The 17,638-nt window shown below is 33.7% G+C and overlaps 1 protein-coding gene and 2 non-coding genes across 3 annotated transcripts; all 3 read right to left on the bottom strand.

Moving 5' to 3' along the window:
- Window positions 1-3,692: 3,692 nt before the first annotated feature.
- Window positions 3,693-3,759, bottom strand: LOC115031667 (small nucleolar RNA SNORD64). Its single transcript, XR_003837332.1, has one exon. It is a non-coding gene; the product is annotated as a small nucleolar RNA SNORD64 (small nucleolar RNA).
- Window positions 3,760-5,547: 1,788 nt separating this feature from the next.
- On the bottom strand, window positions 5,548-5,617 carry LOC115031675 (small nucleolar RNA SNORD107). Its single transcript, XR_003837339.1, has one exon. It is a non-coding gene; the product is annotated as a small nucleolar RNA SNORD107 (small nucleolar RNA).
- A 217-nt stretch (window positions 5,618-5,834) lies between these two features.
- LOC110297807 (small nuclear ribonucleoprotein-associated protein N) lies at window positions 5,835-13,556 on the bottom strand. The gene is made up of 7 exons (XM_021166812.3): window positions 13,412-13,556; window positions 12,218-12,369; window positions 11,578-11,689; window positions 10,616-10,768; window positions 9,806-9,944; window positions 7,997-8,122; window positions 5,835-7,905 (listed from the first exon to the last, which is right to left on the bottom strand). Exons 1-7 carry the CDS (start codon window positions 13,412-13,414, stop codon window positions 7,868-7,870), a joined length of 723 nt encoding a protein of 240 aa, XP_021022471.1. The 5' UTR covers window positions 13,415-13,556; the 3' UTR covers window positions 5,835-7,867.
- Between the last annotated feature and the right edge of the window lie 4,082 nt (window positions 13,557-17,638).

Genomic DNA, 17,638 nt, shown 5'->3' with positions numbered 1-17,638 from the left:
AATTTTTCCAGGAGATGCGTAGCCAGTGTTGAACTTAAAATACTTTTTCTCATTCTTCTATGCTATTTATTAACAAGTAACAAACAAGATAAATTTTAAAAAATCACACTCAAAAAATTTTAAAAAGGATGAAAGCTGATACTGATTTATTTACAAAATTATACCCTGTGACACTCTATACATCTAGAAATACTAGATGATAAAATTTTGTATTTGACTATTATTTACAAAGTTGTCTTGAATATTGTCATGCAATAAGGGAACACATACAAAATTTTATATGTGTTCCAAGAGGTAGTACAAAATCTTCATGAATGTTGATTATTAAAAAAAAAAAAAAATTAATCATTAGCCTCATTAAGTCTCAGAAAGCCAACTGAATACCCAATGTATCATTCTTTTTTTTTTTTTTTAAATGTGTAATTCAAATGACAAAACAGTCAACTGTTCTGAGAATAAATATATAGTGTTTATAAATTGCTCCTCTGGGATTCAAACAAATACGAAAAATTCTGAGCTCCATGATCGCTTTATAAACTCTCAATGTGTCATCTTCATTGTAAAAGACAATGAGTTACAATATATTTATAATTTTAAAAATCACGAGTCTCAATATTTCTGCAACTACTAGATGATTGGTATAAAAGCCTTACGAATTAGAAAGTTCCATGTTTGCCATGTATCAGATGACTACAAAGCATGTAATTCTGATATATCTTGATAATTTGGAAAAATAAATTATATCATACATTTTAGTGACTAGAAAAATAAAATGAAACTTCATGTCATTTATATAGCATACATACTTTTCAGAAAACAGTGACCCTATAATTCTTGTACTTGAATTATACTCAGAAATAACTACCTTGATGCCATTAAAGAATATACAGACACTATACATATATATATATATATATATATATATATATATATATATATATACACATATACATATGTATGTATGTATATAAAGAAAGAGAGAGATCTTTTAACAAAACGCTCAGGTACTTTAGCTTTTGCTGTCACACCACCACAATGAGCCTTACATAAATGTCAAGTAACATTTAACAGCAAAAATAAACATGTCTTTTCATACAGAACACTTAAAACCTGAAAACTGGCCAAATGTTTTTAAATACAGCTATCCATAAATACAAGAAATATAATGTATTAACATGTTCTCTATTAAGCAAGTTTTTTTAAACAAAGTCACTACACACAGTTCAAACATTTTACTCATTAAACATATAGAGTAATGTCATGTGTTTTATGGCAGTTGAAGGTACTTTTGTTTCTACAAAGATAGGAACTCTATAATTTTTCAGTTATCAATGCTTTCAGGTCTGATTTAAAATAAATACATGCAAAAACAAGCTAAGAGTTAGACTGATAAATGGACTTGACTAAATTGGCAATTTCAAAGTATGATCCAGCAATTCTAATTTATAAAATAATACCTTTCCTCTGCTTAGCAGTTCCTAATTTAACCCTTAACAGAGAAATGTTGCTGCATCATACTACTTAAGAATCCATATAATATATTCTGTTGATCAACAAAGTTCTAATCTTTTATTTCAGTGTCCAACTCCAATTTAAAATATAAATTTTTTTCTGTGATATAAATAACTGTATATTTGTATATAAAATAAATCTGAAAATAAAGTGTGACCAGAAATTTCTTATTCAATATAAATGCTTTTGTATCTTTTAGATATGCATTAGCATATTAAGGGTATAGTGTGTTAACATCGAATTCACTCACAATATTTATTGACTTCTTATTGGAGTAAAACTATGTGAAGTTGTCACATAGATCACCCCTTACAAATGGTTTTATGTCATGAATTTTCTTTACTTGCCATAAAACAAGAAAGTCTAGAAATTCCAGAACAAGCATTCTAGTAATTTTGTAATTTGTTTGTCTAGAAATTTCATTATCTTTAAGTATCTTGCAAAACACAATCCATTACTTTTCTTCACAAGATTAAATTAACATGGTGCACTAAAGGGTATGTAGGTCAATGTTACGCTATACAACAGTAGATGTCATAACAGGATGTATTTTGTAATTGTATCATGACAAAAAAAAAACTTCTCTTATATAAATTAACTTAAGATTCTCTCAAGAACCAAGAATTCTATTTATAAATAATGCTGAACAAAACTCCATAGTAACAAAGGTTAAAATATAATAATAAAAACTGTTCCTTGAAAGAAAGCCACACTAACCAGGTAAGATTATAATACTACAAGGATTCAACTTTTATTTCTTCATATCAAGAAAATGCCAAACTGCTCACTTTCTTCTTTCTTGCTCTCTTGTTTACTTGCTCTTCCCTTCCCCTCTCCATTCCTGCTCCCCCCCACCCTCTCCACATGTTCATAGCCTGGTTGGAGGAGAAGTAATAGATTCTTTTCTCCTCCACCCACTCTGCTTCTACCACCCTCTTACTTCCCCTCTTTATGCCCTGAATTAAACTCTATTACTTTCCAAAAAAAAAAAAAAAGAAAGAAAAAGAAAAACAGAAAGAAAGAAAATGCAACCCATAAAACTGGAATGACTTCTCAAATGTACTTAAAATGGTGATTTTTACTATTTATATTTAATACACATTATAGCCCCTTGTTTAACACTATTCTTAACTATTCAAACATTGACATGTCTCCCATAAATTTTATAAAATCATTTACCAAGTACATTATAGAAATTTCCCCTGTGATTAATTATAATAAGATCATTCAATTTAAAACACGTTAACCTAACAAATAGGTCAAAGTCTAACTGATTTTTACTAATTAACCAAAACGTAAAGTCCTACAAAAGTATGTTTCTAGCTTATCTCTGAACCATGTAAGATATTATAATCATCATTTCACATGTTTCACTAGATTATGTCAATAAAGTTATTATATATTTAAAATAAAGCTATATCACAGCAATAAATTTGCCATAACCAACAGATTAAGAATTGTTTTAAAATTATATAGGAAAATAAATCTATTGCTGTGTATGCATGTAGATATGCAAAGATCCAGAAGTAAGTATTACAAAGGCAGAAGGATACCACACAACAAGCAATCACTACAGCAGTAGCTAATATACAAAGCTCAGGAAAACTCACACTTCAGAGGAACAAAATCAAATTGGTATGCAGATTATCCTGACACCACCCAACCAAGTGTTTGAAAACAGGAATAGTAAGTGATCTCACTAGCAAAAAATTAAACAAAATTTACCAAATATTTCTCATATTCAGTAGTGGCAATTAACAGAGTGACTACTCCATCAATGCTCTATGATAAGAAAGATAGATTAACCTCTCTGGATTATCCTCAGCATTTGGACAAAACATAAAATTCCTATCTTACAAAAAAAAAAAAATCAATGAACAATACAGTCAAAATGACTAGGAACATGCTCAGAGAACTATCACACAGGGTACATTTTGGGTAACTGAGCGATACCCTAACTTTCAAGTTCTTTATTTCTAGAATTTATTATATGGAAAGGAAGGTGAAAAAGTTATGGTGTTTGAAACACAAAGGCACTTTACAAAAATAAAATGAAATAGGTTTAAAACCAATGTTGCTATATTGGAAAAATCTACAGCTCCAGTCTCCTTGAAAAAAATCTTGTTTCATATTCCAAGAACTTAAGTTGTTACCTAAGTTCTTAAACTGACACTTTGGCTAGACTTCAGAGTAATCATTTTGAGCATCATTTCATCATGCTCAGTAAACATAGCTCATCATAAGTCCAGCCAAAGTCCTTCAGAAGGGACTTTTTAAAAACTGTAAAAATGGAAAATGGTATATGGTTACATGGTACTGATATAGTAGGAACATGAGTTTGAGAGGCCTGTGTTAGAGAAAATACTCACGATTTAGGGGAACACTTTCATTACAAAGCTATTGCTTCACATAAAACTATGAGCTAGATTAACAGCTTAAAAATATGCAGTTTAGTTGTAAAATATGTCCTTTGGAGTTGTGCAGGGGGTGGGGGACACACAGATACACACTAATGAACGAGTGAATGAATGAAAAAATAGGTGTGTGGCGGTGAGCCTATAAAATAAGCACTTGCAGCATCCAGGCAGGAATATTGTGAATGGGATGCCAGTGTGACTCAGTTACATAATAAGACCCAGTGTCAAAAGGCAAAACAAAGAAACAAAAACCCAAACAAAACAAAACAATGAAACCAAACAGATCCACACAGCCGGACTTGTCAGTTTGATCCTAAGAAAGAAACTATATACAATGCCCTAGGGTTTAAACCTCAGCATAAAAAAATAGCCAATTTAACAAAGCAAACAATCTACCCTGTGGTATTTTTACCCACCTTGAAAAGTGATTCATTTAACACCCTTATGTCTAACTGAACATTTTGATGATTACAAAACTTTTCAAATGTGCTCTTAACAAATTACTATTTTTAAAAGATATGGATATCATTAATTATGCATGCCATTAATCCCACATCTCTGTAATTTCCACTGTCATTTTTAAACTACTACAGATATCGCAACAGCAACAATCCACTAGAGTCAGTATGACTGTTCTATAGGTAAATATACATAATCCTTTATCTGAAAAACTAAGTTTACTGATTCCAAGAACCATTCTTCTTTTTGCTTCTTAACTACTTTCTTAAACATCTTAGCAAATGGTTCTCTAACACTCCCTAATTAACTTACTTTGCTTATCAGATCGATCCTAGTTCCTACTACCTTTCTCTTTTAAGTAAAAATATCCCATTTAAGCTTGTAAAGATTCTCTACTCCAATAAAATTGATGGCATTTGTGTTATACCTATTAAACAACGATAACTAAAATATTCCTACCAATACACTGTAAATGTCAATGACAAGGTTTAAAAAAAAGTCACAGCACAAAGGCAGTGAAATATTTAAGCACTGAAAGAATTGTCAGCTAAATAATCAGAATATGGATGCAGCTACCAACTAGTCATGGGTTCTTAGTATTATATACCAAGAATGTATATAATACCTAAAATTTATTTTCTAAAATTAAAAAGACTTTCTAAAATAAGGAAGAACTGCTATATAGTCAGCTAATAATTCTACAGTGACACTGGCTAATCAAATGTAGCCACCAAAAGAACAGCTTGACATACTCACCACATTCCAAATGTACATGCTCCATAAACATTACCCTTTTCTCCTGATTGATATACCTTACAAATCTAGAAAGGTGCTCTCCATTTTTTTTCATGAGTTGGGAACGCCATTTTATGAGGATCCATGTCACCAGGCCTTGTGATCCAAGGACATTTCATTTTTGCTTTCAACAAATATAAAATGCAAGAAAAGCCCACACATTACTTTTAAATAGTTATATAAAAGATATTACAGAAAATAGAAAATGGCACAACTCCATTTTTTTCTGAGGATGCAATGTTCTCACTTCAAAACTGATTATTTGCTTTCCTTTTCTATGAGGGCCTGGAAATAACAATCTTATCACAGCATCCCAAGGGCTGTGACTACAAGTATGTACCACTAGAGTGAGGCACATTGACCAGATTTCAGTCACTGTAAGCTCAATTTTTGAAATCATTATATTCAGACAAGGTCCTATATCATCATAAATCCAGTCAAGGTCTCCATAAAATGTTCTTATTTTTCAACAAAAGATTACATTACCTTGGATGGTTTATGTTTCTGTCTTAAACTGCGATATTAGGATTTACAGCTTTGTTATAATACTACAGGGTGGTGGTCAAGTCATGAAACTTCATAACATTCATTGAAAATTTCTTTCTTCAGTCATGAACTAAATTGACAGAAGGACAACACATGAGACTAAAATAATATGAATACAGATATAACATATTTCAGAATTGGATACTGATCTACAAAAAGCAGGCTTTAATACATTTTATAAAATTCATGTTCTGATGACACATATAAAGAAAAAGAATGAACAGCTTCTTTGAAAGGTGATAAAAGAAATAAGAAGCAATTTCAAAATTTTAACTGAATGAACCTGTTTAAATCAGTAGATAACAGAAGCAAGTCTGTAAAATATTAGACAATTATTTCATTGTATCTTATAACTTGTGCAATTCACTTCCACCACCAATATCCTACTATACATAATAGTCTCTAGGAAACCAGTTTCCAATACATAAACAGACAATCTTTCAAAAATTAAGCTATAATAATTAATGACTAAAAAGTGGAAAATCTTTATTTTCCAAGTAATCCTCAAAATTCTGACGTTCAGACAGGGTTTCATTATATAGCCTTGAAACTACTGATCTCCTTGCCTCAATTTCCAGTATGCACCAATGCAATTGGTTTGTTTTTTTGGAATCAAACACACCTTCATACATGCTAGGCTGAACTATCCTACATACAAAAACTCGTTCCAATGTGTGTTTGTGTCATATTGTTTCTATAATAAGCTTCTTCATGCTCTGGTAAAGAAAGATAAATGATGTCAAATTATTTAAGGGTTCATAAAAAATAACTATGCATATTAAGAAATCAGAGAGCTAATATCAAACTGTTTTAGGACGCATGTGCTCATCTATATATTAGAATTAGGATGAAGTAGGGCATGATAGAAATAGCTGTAATACTAGAACTTAGTATATTGAGGCAGAAGGATGAGAGTGCAGTCATCTTTGCCCATAAGGGAAATGTGAGGTAAGGCTAGGCTATATGAGACCTTGCATCAAATTCCCCTAAAATGGAAACTGAAAGATGTCTCATCAAAAGATCTTCCATAGACATTTATAGACTGGCATGCTGATGTAAATTCTAACTTGTAAAAATTCTTAAGAAAAGTGTTTTTAATCATCTATAATCCATAGTTTAGACTGATATTTACACTAGCAAAACAATGTTCATTTCACAACTCACCTCTGAGTGGTCACTTTTAGCTCAAGAATAAGATCATAGATTTTCTTCAAATTTGTAGTCATCACTCACATCCAAATATCAGAGCCTCCTGTTTACCAACCTCCAGAATATGGGAGGGAGGGTTAATTAGCAACTCCTAGACATGAAAGAAGCTGCGCAATACCATCACCAGACATACTGACATGGATACTGGAAATTTCATAAGGCCCCACACACATGAAATATCATTCACTTCTGAGAATGAGTATTCTTCAGGAAAAACATTTTATAATTTATTTAATACTAATTAATGAACCTAAACAAATGTATGTACAAACTAAAACCAAAATGGACCCAGTACATGATAAATGTCTGTGTGTGTGCGTGTGCATGCATGGAATGCATGCGTATGTGTGTATATGGATGTATGTATATTTGTAAACATAGGATAGACTGCTAAGTAATAGAATATGTTTGGAAGATTGGAAAATACCCTGCATTCCATGTTTTAATTCATAAGCAATAATGACATACCAGTGCCATAAATGATGTGAATTTAAATATCTGATTAAGTATCTTCACACACCGTTAAGCGAAACATATTTAATTGACCGGAATGGCTTGTAAATCTTAGCAAATGGATCTTGATTTTTCTTATCTGTAAGGTTTTGAGCCAATGCTTGAAGTCAATGTCAGAAATCAGGAAAATATTTCAACCATCTGATCCTAAGAAACTAGCTTGAGCAAATGTCTTATCTGTGTTTAGTTAATATAAACTTAATATAGTAATCTTTAACAATAATTTCACCACTAAAACACATTTGGTTTCACTCTAACTAACAAAATCAGCAGACAAAGAAAAACCCCAAATGAATTGCTCTATGTATTTATTATCTATAGTTAATGCAGTAAGAGGGGTCAAAAAGCTTGCAGGTACACAATTTCACAAGAAGCATTGTAGGGGAAGAGAAGGGCTGAGATTTATCAACTGTATCTTAGGGTCTTGGTGGGCGCATTCCTGGGGGAGGTGGGCCTAGAAAGGAAAAATTAAAAAAAAATTCCATTAATGTTATTAAGAGCATATAAATACTGAAGGACCTGGATGTCCTAACATAACCACTAACCTCTAATTCCTGGTGGAGGGGGTCTCATTCCTGGAGGAGGCATGCCTATAGGTGTCCCTCGAGCAGGGGGAAGCCCAATGGGTGGGCCCATGGGTGGTCTCATACCAGGTGGAGGAGCCATAATGCCTGAAAATTTGACAAAAATAAGTAAACACTTCATGTCAGCTCAGTAAAGCTGTTACAATTTAGAACAAAACAGTGGTTAAAGAAATGAGCCAACAATGGGAATGAGAAAAGAAGTTTCTTATACTATAAAACCTGAGTGCCACATTAATAACAAATAACCTTTCATTTACAAAATGTCAACCAATCATCAACCAAATGATCTAAAAATGTGACATGGCTGAAAGAGGCACTGCTGTGATAGTGACAAAGCTTGTGGGAGTAAGCGTTATCTGACATGGTTTAAGTTCTTCTCCTTCAGATGAAACTAAGCACAAACAGCTCCTTAGATGGCCAGGAATCTGAGACTAAATTGGCTACAAACCTAGGGGACAACAAATTATTGGCTCTGCTAAAGGAATGTAGCACTAATGACATTCTGCCATACTGTTAGATCAGTGATTTGTGAAGCCATTAGAGAAGCTTCCTCAAATAGATGGAAACAAATACAGAGACCAACATGCAGCAAACGTGCACAGAGACCTTGGAATACTGGGCCTCCTTCAAATCCCTGAACTAAGTCCTCAGGAACCCTACTGAAGAGGAGGAAAGAGTTTTTTTTTTTTTTTTTTTTTTTTTTTTTTGGTTTTTCGAGACAGGGTTTCTCTGTGTAGCCCAGCTGTCCTCGAACTCACTCTGTAGACCAGGCTGGCCTCGAACTCAGAGATCCGCCTGCCTCTGCCTCCCAAGTGCTGGGATTAAAGGCGTGCACCACCACGCCCGGCTCAAGGAAAGAGATTTTAAGAATCAGTAAAGATGGATGACACCAAAGAAAGAGGTCTGTCTAGCAAGAAGACTGAAGAACAGGTAGTATTTTACCAAGCTTGCACTTGTCTAAGTAACACTGGGTCATCGTGGAAGTGAAAATAAGCTCCCATCCTACCCATTAAGTTATCTCTAGTTGGTAACCACTTGCAAAAAAAAAAAAAAAAGTCTCAATGGATATATCAACACACTTAAAGAGAAGCCCATGCCTATCTGTTGATGGCAAACAATACTATCTCTACAGTATATGTGGAGTTTGTCTCATAATCCTTTGTCTGAACTCCTACTACTTTTTATCTTTTGCTTAAATACTATATTTTCTGTTTTGTTTTTAATGGGTTTCCTATGTGTTAGAGGAATGTGTCTTAGTATATGTTTTGTGGGGTTTTTTTTGGGGGGGGGATACTTTGGCTGTTTCATATTCATTTTGGCCAAATCTGGTTTGCATTCTAATTGAGAATAAAGAAAGTGTGTCAATTTAGGTGAATGGAGAAACAGGAAAAACCTTCATCAGCATATATTTAGAAAGAACACTGTTTTCTCCAGGCAGTGGTGGTGCACACCTTTACTCCCAGTACTCAGGTGGTTGAGGCAGACAGATTTCCATGAGTTTAAAGCCAAACCTTGACTATACAGAGCTCCTAGACAGTCAGGGCTACATAGAAAACCTGTCTCCAAAAAACAAAAACAAAAAGCAAAAACAAACACATCTATTTCAATTCATAAGAAATTAAAAGTAGCCCTGAAATTCAATAGTTCCTAAATTCTTAGCAAGACAATGAGATGATGCCTTTTCCTCCATCAGAGTACTTAAGATGGTATTTCTTCAAGGTTATAGAATCAGAATCCAAATCATTCTATTATTCATCACAAAACCCTTACCTGGAGGTGGGGTTGCTCTGCCTACAGGTGGAGGTGGAGTTCCCCGTCCTGGCGGGTATTGGGTTGGGGCTCCTGCAATGCTAGCAGTAGCAGCAACAGCAGCAGCTGCAACAGTGCCTCTTCCTTGTGGGGTCATGACCTGTGAAGTTATGCCAAGAAGACAAAACACCTTTTTAAGTCTCTTTTTCCAAAAGAAGAGTATTAATACTAAATATGTTCTATTACAAATGTAGTTACTGTGTCTTATTTATCTTATTCTATTTCTTTTAAGTTAACAGAGAATAAATCCAGGGATTTATGCATATTATGCAAATTTATGCAAATGCCCGTTCTGAGTGCTGAGACAACAGTCTGGAACTTTTGTTTTGTTTGTGGGTTTCTGTTTGTTGGTAGGTTGTTTCTTCTGTTGTTTGTTCTTTCTTTGGGACAATGGTCTCTCCATCTAGTATTCCCAGCTATCATGGATTCCTTGAGATGTATCTGCCTCAGCCTTCAGAATGCTGACAGTGAAGGCATGCACTACTACATCTAGATTTAGTCTCATGTTTTTAAATCTTAGCATATTAACATTTTCTAAGCTTGTGATTTTCTTCATTCTGGCATATATAACTGAATATTTAATTACATAAAATCAAAGTTTTTTTTTAAGCTAGCAACTATAAGTCCCTTCCATTTACAGTTGAGTATCACATCTTTTTAGAACATATACAACTTAAATAGTATAGACATAGCTTCATGTTTCCACATTTGATCTTTCTCAGGCTCTACTTATATTTTCTCATTAATAGAAAACATTTTTGTGATTCCTACCTGCTGGGATGGGCCTCCAACTCCTCTGACAGGGCCTGCTAATCCAGCAGGAGCTTGGGGAATAGGTACACCTGCTGGTACTCCTCTGCCAGCTGCTCTTCCAACCCCAGGGCCACCTGCAGCGCCAGCAAGAGGCACACGAGCAATGCCAGTCTAAAACAAAAATGTATATAGCTTACATAGCAGGTTGAGTTTGTTCACAACTTCATTTATTGAAAGACAAATTCTGTAACTAATTTTTATAAAACACCTATCTCCAATCGCATTATATACAAATGAAAGTGATGTTCTAATACAACAAATACTCTTCTGCACCCTTCAGATTTTGAATATATACCCTAAGAGTGTATAATCTTGCATAAACATAAACAGGGCAAACCCTGAACAACTTCTTCCCCAAAAATTTCATTTATACTTCTGTCCTTTATAGATATTTCATTCACTTTACCTTCTAATAAATGTAGCCTGTTGCTATCAGAGGACAAGCATTGCTTTGGTCAAATCAAAATGCATGTGCTTTCTTACTACACTAGAAAAAAGTAAAGTATACAAGTTCAAGGCTAAACTTTAGTGATCTTCCATAAAGATACATGCAAATGTGAGTGGGTGTACAGGTTTTCCAGTGATTGGACAAAACATATTATGTGTTTGATAATTATTGACAGTTGTCCCACAAAACCTTGTGAAAACAGAGTAACCCTAAGGAATAAAAAAAACTCAATTCCTTACCATAACTTAGGGAGTATCCAGTACATAGGTGCATAGGTGGAAGCATAAATAAATCCTTAATTCCTAAGGCTACAGATGAACCATGTACTGGTATTAAGTACTAAGTATATTTTAGTGTTCTTCTACTGTATACCTTAAAATAACAATGTCCTCCACATTATAGATCAACCTTTTGTATATAAATTAAAAATGAAAGTCAAAAACATGCATGCCCTGTTCTGCATCTTCCTTACATCTTTAGGAGGTGGGCCCTCCACAGTCATGGAAACCAAGTTCTCCCCACGTAGCAAGACGAGACCCAAAACCCGTTTTTCTTCACGTTCTGGCTGTTTTGCATTCTTTGGCCTACACATCAGAAGTAAATAAACATTAGTGAAATCATTTTGTAATTCTTATCAAAGGTTTCATTTAAAATTCAATGAAATATTTCCCAAGCAATAGTTTATTTGCCTGTTTATTATGAGGACTTAGTCATGTAAAAATAGTAAAATTAGTTTTCTGTGAATGCTTGAATATTATAAAAATATGCAAAAATTACATTCTTTTGCACAATTTAGATACAGATTACATGACAGGACCTATTTAAATAGGCATAATTTAAGCCTCAATTATAATAAAATGATAAATCTATTAAAAATATAACCAAATAATATTGACATCAGATTTATTTTTGCCAGCATAATATGCATGCAATGCCTATGATGCAATGTAAGGATTTGACAGAATCCTGAGAAAGGGCTAATAGGTAAGAGCAAAACTGACACATTAAAGTGTCTGTATTCACTACAGTCACTCTAAGGTATATTGCTTTAGCTCAAAACTTCCCTCCATCTCCTTCCTACCTCCCACATCCATGACCCCAAACCGACTTACTTGATCTTCCTGAACTCATCACAATCACAGAGGATCAAATTCATATGCTTGTCAAAAGCCTTAAAGGTGCCAATGAAGATTCTCCCATCTTGCAGGATACATCTCATTCTATAGTCAATGTGCTGCAGCATCTTGCTACTCTTACCCACAGTCTGTCAATTAAAAGGGAACATCAATGTTAAGTGTATCTGTAACCCAGTTTTCTAACATTAGCTTATTCATTACCTACATTTATAATCATGTTTCTTCAATAGTTTTTTTTTCAAATGTTTTCCAATTACTGAAATATAAAATTGAATTAGGATCAATATAAATATCTCTACACTTCTCAGAACCTTAAAGTATTATCATATCTAGAAAGATTAATAGAATTTACTCCTAAATTGAAAACCTTTCAACCTAGTATCTTGTTATAGTTGCTATTTCATTCAATGTTCAAGCTTTCCTTCTAGAAGATTACATGAACTTCTAACAGAGCACCTCGTCCTGTGAATTATTTTGTAAACATAAAAAAATTACCTCAACAAATAACTATGAATACTAGCTCAATGAACTTACATTGTTCCATTGGAACCCCAAAAGGCACCCAGATCCATCAGACCCACATCACTATTATTAAAGAAAATTAAATAGGATCAGGGTTACAAGACTGATATTGGACTTCATACACACATAAAGATCATGAGCCCCTATTCTTCATGCCTCCAACACCAAAATGCTGGTTTTAGGCATGAGTCATTATGCTTAAATCTGAGAGTATCATCTTCTCCTTTATAAATCTGTGCCCTTGACTTTCAGAATCACAGTAATCTATAGGACAATTTCTCTTTATCCAACTGTATTTCTGTTAATTGAAAGCTGTTCTTTCCCAATAGGCTGTGCTTGTGATATGCAATTTGATCTCAGAGTCATCTATCTACAAGTTGGTCCCTTAAAAGATTTAGTCGTTGAATAAAAATTACATAATGTATGCATTCCTTGGTACTCTTTCCAAAGCTTTTAACCACCCTATATAGGGTAAGCATAGGTCATCTTTTGATTGATAAGCAGTGAAATAAGCATCCTTCTCTAAAGATAAATCCTTATTTCAAATTTTTTTTACCAAAATAAAAAACTCCATACATTGAGAAAACTATGATGTGGGGTCATTAAATTAGCTATCCAACCCTTTGCTTAATTAAATGTACAACTTACCATGATTGCTGTTCCACAATAGCCGTTGTCAACACTAAAATTTCAAGATCCTTAAAACTTGGGGAAGGGCTATAAATAAAGGTTCGATGCAGGCTATTAACAAACAATGTAAGCTTGACCAAAGTTTCACAAACAGCGGATGGGTCCTGCAGAGGAAAACATACATTTCTACCTCAATCCATGGCTTAAAGATCAACCATTTTCAAACAGTACAACTTCATAAATATCCATGCTCTCTCTCTTGTCCAACAATGAACAGTTCCAGTCCTCCATCGTAATACTACTGCTACCCAACAGATCTCTGACACCCATTGCCACCAGTATTGGGAAGGTTTCTGGGTTTGTTTCTGGGTGTATTTATAGGTCAAATAGCAGTGCTACCTTCCTTTGTGACTAACATGTGATCAGAGTATATGTTTTATGCTTGAGAAATCCACCTCTTGCCACTCAGCAATGATTTACAGATGTCGCCTATAATTTTATGTGTTTTGTCTGCACACTTATCTTTGTATTATGCATGATTTTTGTGCTCAAGGTTAAAAAAAAGGTATCAAATCCCTTAGAATTTAAGTTATAGCTAGTTATGAGGCTCCATGTGAATGCGAGAAAGGGAGTCTTCTACAGAACCCACTGAGACATCTCAAAACATTATTACCAGGTTTTTATACAATTGCTTATAAAATTAGATCCTCTTTCTTGGGAGGAGAACACTTATACTGGCCATCTTCACATTAAATATTTATTTTTATAATATTAGAATATTATATGTGTGTGTGTGTGTGTGTGTGTGTGTGTGTGTGTGTGTGTATGTGTGTGTATAAAACACCCACATTTTTCAGTTCCCAACATTTATCACTATCTCTACTTTTGGCCCCTCTTAAAGTCACGATGGATAACCTTCCTCCACAAATCAATGAGTGTGTCATTGAACAGCACAAATTACAAAAGCTGAAAACTGACATATAGTTACAATAAAAGTATACATAATGCTGAGGAAGAATTCAGTGGCTCTATGGCAGGAACAGTCTTACAGAAAGCTTGAAAACTTTTTAAGTATTAAAAAAATATAAATGTAAAATACAATAAAGGCCTAAGAATATAGCCCGTTCTTAGAGACTGCACGTTAAAGCATAAAAATTTTTCCCTTCCCTACCAAAAACAAAAACAAAAAAGAAAAAAACAAAAAGAAAACCATAACCAACACAACAAAAACTTATATGGTTAAATGCCTATGAGAACTTGGGAGAGGTAAGGCAGGATAAAACAATGCTTAGAATTCAATGCTAGCCTGGAGTACATAGGAAAACGTCTGGATATCTCCAAGCAAAACAAACAGAAAAGCTGCCAGATAGTTAAATGTATCAAAACAAATGTTTAAGACCATAATACTTCATATTATATTTTGGGGGAATTGTAGACTATCTGTATATATAAAATTATCTAGTTATAAAATTAGATGCTCTTTCTTGGAAGGAAAACACTTATACTGACCATCTTCACATTAAATGTATGTATGTATAAAATTTAAAATCTGTTACATTTTGCCAGGAAATGGTGGCAAATGCCTTTAATCTCAACACTCATGAGGCAGAGGTGAAAGGATCTCTATCTATGAGTTCAACACTATCCTCATCTACAGAGCAAGTTCCAAGGCAGCCAAGGTTACATAGAGAAATCCTGTCTCGAAATAAACAAACAAACAAACAAATAAGAAAGAAATCTGCCTGTCACTGAATTGCTATGATAAAAGGCATTTGCTACTATATGCACAGCTATGTCAAACTCCCAAAACTGCTTTTCTTACTCTGAAGTTTAAGTAGCTCTCAGTCTTGGATGAATACTTTTAATTCTTCCTATAGCCTTTTCTTTCTTATCTTCAAGTATCACTAGTAACTCAAAAAACAAATTTCTCTTTTGAGACATATTTCACAAACAAAGGCTAGCAAGCTGTCCTTCCATGTGACATTTTTCCTTGGCGTTTTGTTTTGTTTTTTGAGATAGCCCTGGCAGTTCTGAAACTCAAAGTAAACATAGCTGGCTTCAGAGATCTCACTGCCTCTGCCTTCTTTGTGCTAGCATTAATGGAAAGTATCATCAAGGTCAGCATGATCTTACCATTTCATATCATTAAACAGCCATAATGTTTAGAACTGCCAATGTTAATCCAAGTGAAGTCAAACTCATGGATAATGATGTGTGTGTAAAGGAATGCCTGTATTCCAAAAATGTATTAAAAGTTATTAGCTGGACAGAGGTGGTACACACTTTACTCCTAGTACTCAGGAGGCAGACTGACCTACATTTAAGACCAGCCTAGTCTTCCAAGAAAATTCTATTCTAAGACATCCAGGGCTATACAAAGAATCCCTGGTTAAGAGTAATATTACATACATTTAAAAATATAGCTATTATATAAAGAGGGATATATATATATATATATATATATATATATATAGAGAGAGAGAGAGAGAGAGAGAGAGAGAGAGAGAGTTAGCTAACCACAGGATATAAGGGATAAGGTTTAGAATGGCTCAACTTGGAAAGTACCTGCTCCCAAATATGAGGCCTGAATTAGGATTCCTAGAAGCCAATATAAATAATAATTGGGCAGGTGTGACAGCATACTCAAATTAGCAAAAAAAAAAAAAAAAAAAAAATACAAGGCACAATTTGAACCCCTCCTGTGAGGGGTTATTATTACTCTAACATCAAAGCCAGGTATAGACACACAAATAAAAAATGAATAGATCAAAATCCATAATAAACATGTGAACCATATACCTGCAAATCAAATAAAAACACACATCAAAAACATAATCCAATGCAATCAAGCTGGCTTTATCATAAAGCTATAGGTTCGATTCAACATACACATATCAATACATCTATAAATCTCCTATGTAGAGATAGACAAGTCACAGGACCATCTCAAAATATTTAGAAAATTCAATATCACTTCATGAATATATATATATATATATATATATATATATATATATATATATATATGTATTTTAAGGAACAAAGTTTCACAAAACAATGGCTATAACAATTTGACAATGAAAGCTATCTTAAATAGAGAAAAAATGTCAAAGCAACCCCAATCAATAAGAACAACAGGGTTGCCTACTATCTTCATTATTATTCAGCATGGGTAATTCACAGGCACTAAATGCATAGAGTATGTATATAAACATGCAGGTAAAAACAGTCATATACATTTAAAAAGAGAGAACCCAGTTATTAATAGGCTTTAGATATTAATAGAGTTCTCAAAAGAAACAGAAATATCTTTAAAAATCTTTAAGTGTTTAGCAGGCCTGCCAAGATGGCTCAGAAGTTAATTGCACTGGCTGTTCTTCTAGAGGTCCCGAGTTCAATTCCCAGCAATCACATGGTAGCTCCCAACCATCTATGAGATCTTTTGCCCTCCTCTGGCCTTTAGGCATACATGCAGGCAGACATACATACATAATATATACATAATAAATAAAAATGTGGGGGTATCAATCAGGAAAATGAAAATTAAAACCATTTTGGATTTCATTATGCTCCTGTCATAATTGCTAAGAGAAAACAACAAAAAAACAATGTGTAGGAAAGGGTTATTCAGTGCTGTCAGAGTGCAAACTACAGACAGCATGCCAAACAGGATTGTATTGCCTTTTAAATCTCTATTCAAGTATATAAACCTTAATGATCCTGCTATTCCACTCTACAACATATATGTGTACACTGTATCCTACACTCACTTGTTTAACAATGCTAATTGCTGGCGATTTCTTTTTCAGCTATAAAGAAAATGAAATTCACAGGGAAATAGACCAAACTGCAAAGAATAATAAAACATAAGTAGTACTCTGGTAATGCAGAAAACAAATCCAACAATCAATACTGCAATCTCACAAAACTACATAGCTTCTGTACAGAAAAGGACACTTAGTAGAATACATAGTCAGGTCTCAGAATTGCAAAATACCTTTGCTTGTCATATCTGACAGAAGAAAACTGTCTAGAATATATAAAGAACTCCAGAGAACTGAAATCAGTAAAATAAATGGTCTGAAGTGATGATTAAATAATCTTAAAGGACCTGTTTCTGGTCCTTGCATCCAAATGACACACCCACTTACATACACGTGTATGTGTATGTGAAATAAAACATTCATTTTGAGTTACATGGGTTTGAAGATGTTCCTTACCAAACCCATAATGTATCAAACAAAA

This window comes from Mus caroli, unplaced genomic scaffold (genome assembly GCF_978045245.1).
Source record: "Mus caroli unplaced genomic scaffold, Mus_caroli_1 scaffold_8, whole genome shotgun sequence".
NCBI classification, from domain to species: domain Eukaryota; kingdom Metazoa; phylum Chordata; class Mammalia; order Rodentia; family Muridae; genus Mus; species Mus caroli.
This window is presented reverse-complemented; position numbering and strand designations above follow the sequence as displayed.

Excerpts from the sequence above, each read along its gene's own strand:
- LOC110297807 (XM_021166812.3), bottom strand. Across the intron at positions 11,690-12,217 it reads GATGAGTTCAGGAAGATCAA|GCCAAAGAATGCAAAACAGC; the intron begins GTAAGTCGGTTT and ends TCTGATGTGTAG. Across the intron at positions 9,945-10,615 it reads TTGGAGGCCCATCCCAGCAG|GTCATGACCCCACAAGGAAG; the intron begins GTAGGAATCACA and ends ATAACTTCACAG.